Here is an 11,871-nt window from a genome sequence, read left to right on the forward strand (position 1 = left end):
TTTACCAACAACCGAGGTTAGGCTAATTGGCCTATAATTTTCCATCTTTTGTCTTGATCCTTTCTTGAACAATGGGGTTACAACAGCGATCTTCCAATCATCCGGGACTTTCCCTGACTCCAGTGACTTTTGAAAGATCTCAACCAACGCCCCCGCTATTTCCTCAGCCACCTCTTTAACTTCACTGAATCTTTAACTTCACATCTTCTAAAACTGTGTTTTAGCAGCTATACCTGATAGTTATGCAACAATATTGTCAAACAAAGGATGTAGGCTCGATGAGTTTTTCAGAGTTGTTGAACAGGCAAGTTATGAAATTTGTAAGACTATTGTATTTTCCATTAGAATTAGGACAGTCATTTTAAAAGTGCTATCTTTGCTGTGTTCAGGCAAGGAGAAGTCAAGCCAGAATAATTTGAAGGACGTTCATGCTCTTGAAGTGAACTGTGAAGAGTTTCTGGTACTGGGTCTTCACTACCAACATCTCCGTCCCCCTTCTCCCGATGTCGACTATATCACCATTAGCTTGGAACTTGTCGACAGCAGAAGCAAAAATGTGCACAAGGTACATCGTTTAATTTTCTGCCAACTTACTAATCATGGTTTTTCTTCCTGAAGTGGCATTTCACAGGCAGAAAGATATTTGCAATTTGTTCTGAGTTATTACTTTGTTAATTATTTTACATGTATTGTCTGCTTCAGCAGCTTTCAATGTTCACTGACTTGTACCGGAAAAAAGTAAATAGTTTGAAGAGTCATTCCTTCTTGTAAAAGTATCAACTAAAACCTTTTTTTGTGTATAAATGCACAGTATCTGCATAATGTATAATAAAGTGTTATAAATATTGAAAAAGTAAGTCATTTTCCTTTGCGTTTCCCAGATTCATGGGATCTGGGTATAACTGGCTGGGCCAACATTTATAGCCCATCTCTAATAATCCTTTGAATTGAGTGGCTTGCTTGGACCATTTCAAAGGGTAGTTAAGAGTCAACCACATTGCTGTTGGCCTGGTGTAACAAGCAGGCCAGACTGGGTAAAAACAGAAGATTTCCTTCCTTGTAGGAGGGCATCAATGAATCAGATTTGTTTGCAACAATGCATGATTGCCATTAGGTAGATAGGCAGGAGGCAGAAGATTACAGTAAGCCAGGGAGCATCAGGAGGTGGAGAAGTCAACATTTTGGGTGTAATCCTTTTTCAGGACAGAGGGTGAGTGTGGGGGGAGCTGCAGATAAAGGGGGTGGGGAGTCCTAGATGGTGACGGGGGGATAGGTGAACAGTAGTGGAGGGTACGATTTGTTTGGTCAATGGGAGGAATGAATGTGGTTGGTAGCTAGAAGGAAGGGTTGATCAGAAGAATGGGAAGGAGAGGGAAGGGGCTGGGAAGTGAGTCAGATGATGGGAAGGCAAGTTATTTGAAATTGGAGAACTCCATGTTGAGTCCTCCTGACTGTGGGCTCAACAGGTGAGATGTGTCCAATTTGTGGTCTGATTCGTTGTGGCAATGGAGGAGGCCAAGATAGTCATGTCAGAAAGGTAGTGGGAAGGGGAATTAAAATGGGCAGTGACTGAAAGGTCAGGTCAGCCCCTATGGGCACGGCTGAGATACTCAGCGAAATGTGCCCTTAGATTATATTTGGTCTCCCTGATATAGAGAAGACCACATCGGGAGCATGGGATACAGTAAACTAGGTTGGAGGACAGGTAAGTGAACCTCTGTCTCACCTGGAAGGACTGTTTGGGGCCCGGAATGGAGGTAGAGGAGTTGTGTGCTGACAGGTTTTGTGTCTTTTCCAGTTGCAGGGGAAGGTACCTGGGGATCCAGGGGTGTTGAACGAGAATTAGAATTCCTACAATGTGGAAACAGGCCCTTCGGCCCAACAAGTTCATGCCTCTCTCCGAAGAGTATCCCACCCAGGCGCATTACCCTACATTTCCTCTGGCTAGTGCACCTAACCGATATATCCCTGAACACTGTGGACAATTTAGCATGGCAAATTCACCAAACCTGCACATCTTTGGACTGTGGGAGGAAACCGGAGCACCTGAAGGAAACCCATGCAGACACTTGGAGAATATGCAAACTCCATACAGACAGTTGCCCAAGGCTGGAATCGAATCTGGGTCCCTGGCGCTGTAAGGCAGCAGTGCTAACCACTGAGCCACTGTATCTCCCACTGGTGGGACCAAGGATTGGCAAAGGGAAATGTCCTTGCGGAAGGCAGAGAGGGGTGAGGAGGGAAAGGTTTTCTTGGTGGGGTGTAGTTGGAGTTGGCGAAAGTGTTTAATGATGATACGTTGGATGCAGAGTCTGTTGGGTTAGTAGATGAGGACAAGGGGTCCCTGTCTTTATTGTGTTAAGAGGGGGTGCGGTCTTAGAGCAGTGGAATGGGAAATGGAGGCAGTGTGGTGGAGGGCTCTGTCTGGATGACAGAGGGGGGAAAGCAGGTTGTCCAAAATTGGTGGACATCTTGGATGCTTGGGAGTGGAATGTCTCCATGTCTGAGTAGATGTATTGGAGGGGGAGGAATTGGGTGAATGGGATGGAGTTCTTGCAGGATACTGAGTGGGAGGAGGTGTAGTCCAGGTAGTTGTGAGAGTCTGTGGGTTTATAGTAAACGACCCTCTGGAGACTGTTGCTGGAGATGAAAATCGGGAGGTTTATGGGAAAGGCAGGTAAAATATTAATCATGAGACGGTGTGAAAAAAGGCAATGACATCATTAGGATAAAAGAACAGAAAATGATATACCACAGCAGTGTGGGTTGCATTTTGCTACTGAGACAGAAGATGTGATCCAATAGTTTGCATAACTGCTGAATCACAGTGTTCAGCAGTGAGCCAGATTGAGTTAATGGCTTAACAGCACTCGTACTCTGATCTAATATGATACAAATTTGATTAAATTTAGTGTAGTCCTGGAAAAGTATGAATGTGAACAACACCGATGACTTAAGCAGGTGAGAGAGGATAACCAGCAAAAGTAGAAAACAGCCGAATGATGGTTGTTTGGAAATTGCTAGAATCTGTGATTAATATTGGAGTGCTGAAAACCTTTGTTCAAATTTTCTTGCTTCTGGATAGTTGGAGACCAGATGTATACCGGAAGATATTCATCTATTATGCATTTTAAATGGAAGCATGAAATATGGATATCTCAGTTTAAGAGAATGTTGAGAAAGTAAGCCAAATAGATTTAGGTTAGATTACATTACAGTGTGGAAACAGGCCCTTTGGCCCAACAAGTCCACACTGACCCGCCGAAGCGCAACCCACCCATACCCCTACATTTACCCCTTACCTAACACTACGGGCAATTTAGCATGACCAATTCACCTGAGCTGCACATCTTTGGACTGTGGGAGGAAACCAGAGCACCTGGAGGAAACCCACACAGACATGGGGAGAATGTGCAAACTCCACACAGTCAGTCGCCTGAGGCGGGAATTGAACCCGGGTCTCTGGCGCTGTGAGGCAGCAGTGCTAACCACTGTGCCACCGTGCCGCCCACTAAAGGTATAGGTAAATGTGAGGTCATCTGTAAAAAAGCAGGATATTTTCTGAATGGGTCAGAGCTAAAAGCTGGAGATTGTGAGGGGTAGGAAGTGGGAGTGGGGGGTAGGGAGATAGTAGTGAGGGGTGGAGGTAGATCAGATACAGAGTTTAATAAAATGTGATGGGCAGTTACAGAAAATAATCCAAAAGTTTAATCTAACACTGGCATGACTGCAAATGGCTAGCAGTCAAACTTTGGTAATGAAAGTCCTGGTCAAAGATAGAGGATAATGTAATTGATTCTGTGAATAGTGTCTTGAATCTAAATAAAGCAAGCTACAATAGTATGAGGTGCAATATAATATATTAGGGAACATTAGCAAATCGGCAAAGACAAACATTTAACGAAAGAATAAAATGCAGCGTTATTCATTCCTCTCTGGCACAAAAAATAAAATAGGAAAAATGGCCCAACCATGGCTAACAAGGAAATTATAGATAGTGTTAGATCCAAGGAAGGGTATAGAAATTAGCCAAAAAAAGCAGCAGACCTGAAGATATGGAGCAGTATTTGTTTCAGCAAAGGAGGGCTAAAAGGATTGACTGAGAAGAGGGTGGTAGAGAATAAGCTTGTGGAGAAAACAGAAATAGGTTGTAAAAGCTTTGATAAGTATCTGAAGAGAAAAAGACTAAAGACAAATTTAGGTTGCTTACAATCAGAAGTAGGGTTAGTTGTAACGATGAACAAGGAGATGTTAGATAAATTAAATGCATGCATAGAAGGTAGAACAGTACAGCAGAGTACAGGCCCTTTGGCCCACGATGTTGTGCTGAGCATTTATCTTAATCTAAGATCAACATAACCTACACATCCCTCAATTTACTGCTGTCCATGTGCTTATCAAGCAGTCATTAAAATGTCGTTAATGTCGCTGACTCTACTACCACTGCTGGCAGTGCATTCCACCTACCCACCACTCTCTGCATAAAGAACCTACCTCTGACATCTCCCCTAAATCTTCCTCCAGTCATCTTAAAATTATGACCCTTCATGACAACCATTTCTGCCCTTGGGAAAAGTCTGTGGCTATCTAATCTATCTATGCCTGTTCTTACCTTGTACACCTCTATCACGTCACCTTTCTTCCTCCTTTGCTCCCATGTGAAAAGTTCTAGCTCACTCAACCTCCCTTCATACGACAAGCCCTCCAATCCAGGCAGCATCCTGTTAAATCTCCTCTACACCCTCTCTAAAGCATCTACATCTTCTTATAATGAGGTGAGCAGAACTGGACACAATATTTCCAGGGTGTAGGTTTGCTCGCTGAGTTGTAGGTTTGATATCCAGACATTTCATTACCTGGCTAGGTAACCTCAGTGGCGACCTCCAAGTGAAGCGAAGCTGTTGTCTCCTGCTTTCTATTTATATGTTTGTCCTGGATGGGGTTCCTGGGGTTTGTGGTGATGTCATTTCCTGTTCGCTTTCTGAGTGGTTGATAGATGGTATCTAGATCTATGTGTTTATGGCGTTGTGATTGGAGTGCCAGGCCTCTAGGAATTCTCTGGCATGTCTTTGCTTAGCCTGTCCCAGGATAGATGCGTTGTCCAGTTGAAATGGTGATTTTTTTTCATCCATGTGTAGACCCTCTCTCCCTCGTAGCCCTACACATGGATGAAAAAAAACACTATTTCAACTGGGACAACTCAATCCCCCATTACTGAAAGTCAAAACACCTTACACCTTCTTAACAACCTCATTAACTTGGATGGTGACTTTGAAAGTCTATGTGCGTGGACCCCAAGATCTCACTGTTCTTCCACACCACCAAGTATCCTGTCTTTAACCCTGTAATCAACATTCAAGTTGATCTTCCATAATGAATCACTTCACATTTATCCAGGTTGAACTCCATCTGCCACTTTTCAGCCCAGCTCTGTATCCTGCCAATGTCTTGTTGTAGCTTGCAACAACCCTCACCACTATCTACAACATCACTGACCTTCATGTCATTGGCAAACTTACTAACCCACACTTCTACTTCTTCATCCAAGTCATTTATAAAAACTACAAAGAGCAGATGCCCAAGAACAGATCCTTGCAGGATACCACTGACCTCTAGGTGGAATATTTTCCATTCACTACCACACGTTGTCTTCTATCGGCTAGCCAATTCTGTATCCAGAGAGCCAAATTTCCCTGTATCCCATACCTTCTAACTTTCTGAAGCCACCTACCATGAGGAGCCTTATCAAATGCCTTACTGAAATCCATACATACCACATCCACTGTTCAACCTTTGTAAACTTGTCTTGTCACATCCTCAAAGAACTCAATAAGGCTTGTGAGGCATAACTTGCCTCTCACAAAGCCATGCTGACTAGCTTTAATCAAACTATGTTTTTGCAAATAGTCATAAATCCTACCTCTCAGAATCCTTTCTACTACCTTGCTTACCACAAACTTAAGACTGACTGGCCTGTAATTCCCAGGGAATTCCCTATTCCCTTTCTTGAACAGAGGAACAACATGCGTCTCCCTCCAATCATTCGGTAATACTCCCTTGGAGAGTGAGGATGCAAAACTATCGCCAGAGGGGCAGCAATCTCATTCCTCACTTCCTGTAGTAACCTTGGATATATCTGGTTTGGCCATGGATAAGTATCTCATCTGTTAGAATAACTGTTCCAGTTAACCTGAAATATAACTTTTTAAAAAAGTTTTGTGATTTACATATGAAAAACGTGAAACTAACATGGTCATTCTAACAGATGAGAGACTTAACAAACAATCAAGGTATTTTTCAATATATAATTTCAGTTACATCACACTGTAAACCTTTGCTATAAATTCTGTGTCTTACATTGTGTACTCCACAACCACCTGATAAAGGAGCAGCGCTCCGAAAGCTAGTGCTTCCAATTAAATCTGTTGGACTATAACCTGGTGTTGTGTGATTTTTAACTTTGTACACCCCAGTCCAACACTGGAATCTCCAAATCATATACCTTTCATGATTTTGTAGACCTCAATCAGGTCCCCCCTCAATCTCCTTTTTTCTAATGAAAACAATCCTAACCTACTCAACCTCTCTTCATAGCTAGCACCTTCCATACCAGGCAACATCCTTGTAAACCTTCTCTGCACTCTCTCCAAAGCGTCCACATCCTTTTGGGAATGTGGTGAGCAGAACTATACACAGAATTCTAAATGCTGCCGAACCAATGTCTTGTATAATTTTAACATGACCTGCCAGCTCTTACACTCAATACCCTGCCTGTTGAAGGCAAGCATAGCCTTCTTGACCACTCTACCCACCTGTGCAGCAACCTTCAGGGTACAATGGACCTGAACTCCCAGATCTCTCTGCTCATCAACTTTTCCCAAGCCTCTTCCATTTACTGGATAATTTGCTCTAGAATTAGACTTCCCAAAATGCATGACTTCCCATTTACCTGGATTGAACTCCATCTGCCACTTCTCCGTCCAAATCTCCAGTCTTTCTATATTCTCCTGTATTCTCTGACGGTCCCCTATGCTTTCTGTTACTCTACCAACCTTCGTGTCATCTGCAAACTTACTGATCAGACCAACAATGCCCTCTTCCAGATCATTTATGTATAGCACAAACAAATGTAGCTCCAGCACTGATCCCCGTGGAACACCACTGGTCAGCTTTCTCCATTTTGAGAAACTCCCTTCAATACTACTCTGTCTCCTGTTGCTCAATCAGTTCTTTATCCACCTAGCTAGAACACCCTGCACACCATGTGACTTCACTTTCTCCATTAGTTTACCATGGGGAACCTTTTCAAACACCTTACTAAAGTCCATGTATATGACACCTACAGCCCTTCCTTCATCTATTAACTTGTTCATTTCCTCAAAGAACTCTAAGTTGGTAAGACATGATCGCCCCCGCACAAAATCATGTTGCCTATCACTGATAAGCCCATTCTTTTCTAAATATAAATAGATTTATCCCTCAGTACCTTCTCCAGTACCTTTTCCCACTATTGACGTCAGGCTCACTGATATGTAGTTACCTGGAACATTCCTACTACCCTTCTTGTACAGGGAGACAACATGAACAATCCTCCAGTTCTCCAGTACCTCACCTGTGTTTAAGGATGCCACAAAGATAGCTGTCAGGGCCCCAGTTATTTCCTCTCTTGCCTCCCTCAGCAACCTGGGATTGATCCCATCCGGTCCTGAGGATTTGACCAACTTAAATACCTCTGGCCTACCCAACACATCTTCCCTACTTATGTCAGAGTAATCAAACTTCTGTCTCTAATCTTAACATTCATTATGTCCCTCTCCTCAGTGAATACTGATGCAAAATAATCATTCAAAACCTCACCCATTTTCTCAGGTATGACACAGTCTTCCTTCCTTATCCTTTAGTGGACCTTTCGCTAGTTACCTGCTTGCTTCTTGTATAAGAATATAAGGCTTTAGGATTCTCCTTAATTCTGCTCACTAAAGCTATTTCATGACACCTTTTAGCCCGCTTGATTCCTCATTTAAGACTGCTCTTACTTTTCCGATATTCCTCCAAGCCCTGTTCTGTTCTTAGCTAACTGGACCTGATGTCCGCTTATCTTTTCCACTTGGCTGGTCATACGATTTCTCCTGTCATCCATGGTTCACAAATCTTGCCTTTCCTAATCTTTGCTTTCAATGGGACATGCTTATCCTGCACTATCTTTAACTTATCTTCGAAAGCCTCCACATATCAAATGTGGACTTTCCTTCAAATTGTTGTGTCCATCCTCATTTCCCAACTCCTGCTTAATTTTGATATAATTGGCCTTGGCCCAGTTTAGAACTCATCCCTTAGGACCACTCTCATCTTTGTCTATGAGTATTCTAAAACTTACAGAATTGTGGTCACTGTTGCCAAAGAAATCCCCCACTGCAACTTCCACCACCTGGCCTGGCTCATTCCCCAACACCAGGTCCAAACTGGCCTCTTCCCTCGTCGGACTATTGACATAATGCTCGAGAAAACTCTCCTGGACACTTCTTACAAATTCTGCCCCATCCAGACCTCTGACACTAAGTGGATCCCAGTCATGTTGGGAAAATTAAAATCTCCCATCACCATCACCATGTTGCCTCTACATCTTTCCATATTCTGTTTACCTATTTGTTCTTCTACCTCACGCTCACTGTTGGGAGGCCTGTAATACAGCCCCAACAATATAACTGCACCCTTCTTATTTCTCAGCTCCACCTATAATACCTCACTACTCAAGACCTCTATAGTGTCCTCCTTCAGTATAGCCATGATATCATCCCTGACCAGCAATGCAACTCCTCCCCCGCTTTTACTTTCCTCACTGTCCTGTCTGAAGTGTCTATATCCTGGAACATTTAGTTGCCAATCATGTCCTTCCTTCAACCAAGTCTCTGTGATTGCAATAACATCATACTGCCAGGCACCAATTCAAGCCCTAAATTCATCTGTCTTATCCACTATTTTCCTCGCATTAAAGTGGCCACTTCAGGCCATTGTTCTTTTGTGTTAATCTGCTCTGGATTCTGGGTAATCCAAGATGGAGGACAGGAAAAATTTCTGGCTGTAACAGCTGTTCCTTTTTTGAGGTATTTCAGGAGGTGATTTCCTTGAATTGCAGGAGCAGCAATTACTGTTTTATATGTTGTTGCATTGTTTTGGAACTTTGGGAAAAAAAGTCAAAACGACAGCAGTTTTAAAAGGGAGATGAACAGACAAAGGAAGCACATGGTGAGGTCATTGCAAGAGAGAGAGAGAGAGAGAGAGAACGAACGAACCTGCACAGTTACTGCCTTTGATGCTTGAATTCATGTATCGCTGGACATTGGAGTACATCTGGGAAAATTATCAAACAGTGAAATTCACAACTGATCTTGGAGGAACCGTTGGGCGAAGTTCACAGCACAGAATCAGATAAGTTAATCATTGTTTTAAGTCTGGCCAAGAGAAAGGCTGCAGTAGTGAGTGTAGTGGATTCTTTCTTGATTATATGTTTTTTGAGATATGTCTCTTGATAAACCTTAAAATATAAGCCATAACTATTAATTTAACATGAGGCAGTGTTTGTAGAGGAATAAGACGGTGTTATTTTCTGGGTCTGTAGATTGTGAAGGAGCAAAAATGGCCTTTAATAGAGTGAGATGTACTTCTTGCCAGATGTGGGAGTTTAAAGAGAGTTTAAGGGTTACTGCGGATTATATCTGCCATAAATGCTGCTGTCTGCGAATCTTATCAGATCAAATGGAGAGACAGTTAGAAGCAATGAGGAATTTGCAACAGCAACAGTATGTGATGGATGGCAGTTATAGGAAGGGGGGCAAGTCTTAGATACAGTCACATAGATGGGTTAACTCATCTATGCGACTGAGGTAAGAGAGGCAACTAGTGCAGGAGTCTTTTGTGGATATACCCATTTCAAACATATGTGCTGTTTTCGAAAAGGTAGGGGGTGATGGATTCTCAGGGGAACGTAGCACGAACAGCCAAGTTTCTGGCTCCAATGCAACGAGGGGTATGTCGGGTACCAAGAGATCAATTGTGTTCAGAGATTCTCTAGTTCGAGGTACAGACAGACGTTTCTGTGGCCAGCAGTGAAAAAGCAGAATGGTGTGTGGCTTCCCTGGTGCCAGGATCAAGTATGTCTCAGAGAGGGTGCAGAATGTTCTCACAGGGGAGAGAGGCCAACAAGAGGTCATTGTCCACAACGGAACCAATGACATAGGAAGGGAAAAGGTTGAGATTCTGAAGTGAGATTACAGAGAGTTAGGCAGGAATTTAAAAAGGTCCTTGAGAGTAGTAATATCTGGATTACTCCTGGTGCTACGAACTAGGGAGGGCAAAAATAGGAGGATAGAGTAGATGAATGCATGGCTGAGGAGCTGATGTATGGTGCAAGGATTCACATTTTTGGATCATTGGAATCTCTTTTGTGGTAGATATGACCTGTACAAGAAGGACGGATTGCACCTAAATTGGAAGGGGACTAATATACTGGCAGAGAGATTTGCTAGAGCTGCTCGGGAGGATTTAGACTAATAATATGGGGAGGTGGGTCCCACGGAGATGGTGAGGAAAGAGATCAATCTGAGACTGGTACAGTTGAGAACCGAAGTCAGTCAAACAGTCATGGCAGGCAGGGACAAGGTAAGACAAATATGTTAAACTGCATTTATTTCAATGCAAGGGGCCTAACAGGGAAGGCAGATGAACTCAGGGCATGGTTAGAAACATGGGACTGGGATATCATAGCAATTACTGAAACATGGCTCAGGGATGGGCAGGACTGGCAGCTTAATGTTCAAGGATACAAATGCTACAGGAAGGATAGAAAGGAGGCAAGAGAGGAGGGGGAGTGACATATTTGACATGGAATAGCATTACAGCTGTACTGAGGGAGGATATTCCCAGAAATACATCCAAGGAAGTTATTTGGGTGGAACTGAGAAATGTGAAAGGGATGATCACCTCATTAGGATTGTATTATAGACTCCCTAATAGTCAGAGTGAAATTGAGAAACAAACTTGTAAGGAGATCTCAGCTATCTGTAAGAAAAATAGGGTGGTTATGGTAGGGGATTTTAACTTTCCAAACATAGACTGGGACTGCCATAGTGTTAAGGGTTTAGATGGAGAGGAAGTTGTTAAGTATGTACAAGCCAATTTTCTGATTCACTATGTGGATGTACCTACTAGAGAAATGTCAAGTTTTGCACCACTCTTGGGAAGTAAGGCAGGGCTGGTGACTGAGGTGTCAGTGGGGGAGCACTTTGGGACCAGCGACCATAATTCTATTAGATGTAAAATAATGATGGAAAAGGATAGAACAGATCTAAAAGCTGAAGTTCTAAATTGGAGAAAGGCCAATTTTGATGGTATTAGGTAAGAATTTTCAAAAGCTGATTGGGGGCAAATGTTCTTAGGTAAAGGGAGTAAGGCAGGGCTGGTGACTGAGGTGTCAGTGGGGGAGCACTTTGGGACCAGCGACCATAATTCTATTAGATGTAAAATAATGATGGAAAAGGATAGAACAGATCTAAAAGCTGAAGTTCTAAATTGGAGAAAGGCCAATTTTGATGGTATTAGGTAAGAATTTTCAAAAGCTGATTGGGGGCAAATGTTCTTAGGTAAAGGGATGGCTGGAAAATGGGAAGCATTCAGAAATGAGATAACAAGACTCCAGAGAAAGTATATTCCTGTTAGGGTGAAAGGAAAGGCTGGTAGGTATAGGGAATGCTGGATGACTAAAGAAATTGAGGGTTTGGTTAAGAAAAAGAATGAAGCAAATGTAAGGTATAGATAGGATAGATCGAGTGAATCCTTAGAAGAGTATAAAGGCAGTAGGAGTATACTTAAGAG

At 42.7% G+C, this 11,871-nt stretch overlaps 1 protein-coding gene across 1 annotated transcript in view; it reads left to right on the top strand.

Moving 5' to 3' along the window:
* Positions 1 to 11,871, top strand: part of frem1a (Fras1 related extracellular matrix 1a) — a 313,938-nt gene that overhangs the window by 29,462 nt on the left and 272,605 nt on the right. The window contains exon 4 of the mRNA XM_043714338.1: positions 390 to 565. Coding sequence (XP_043570273.1) covers positions 390 to 565 — 176 coding nt within the window. The remainder of the gene's footprint in view (positions 1 to 389; positions 566 to 11,871) is intronic.

Source organism: Chiloscyllium plagiosum, chromosome 2 (assembly GCF_004010195.1).
Source record: "Chiloscyllium plagiosum isolate BGI_BamShark_2017 chromosome 2, ASM401019v2, whole genome shotgun sequence".
Classification (NCBI taxonomy): domain Eukaryota; kingdom Metazoa; phylum Chordata; class Chondrichthyes; order Orectolobiformes; family Hemiscylliidae; genus Chiloscyllium; species Chiloscyllium plagiosum.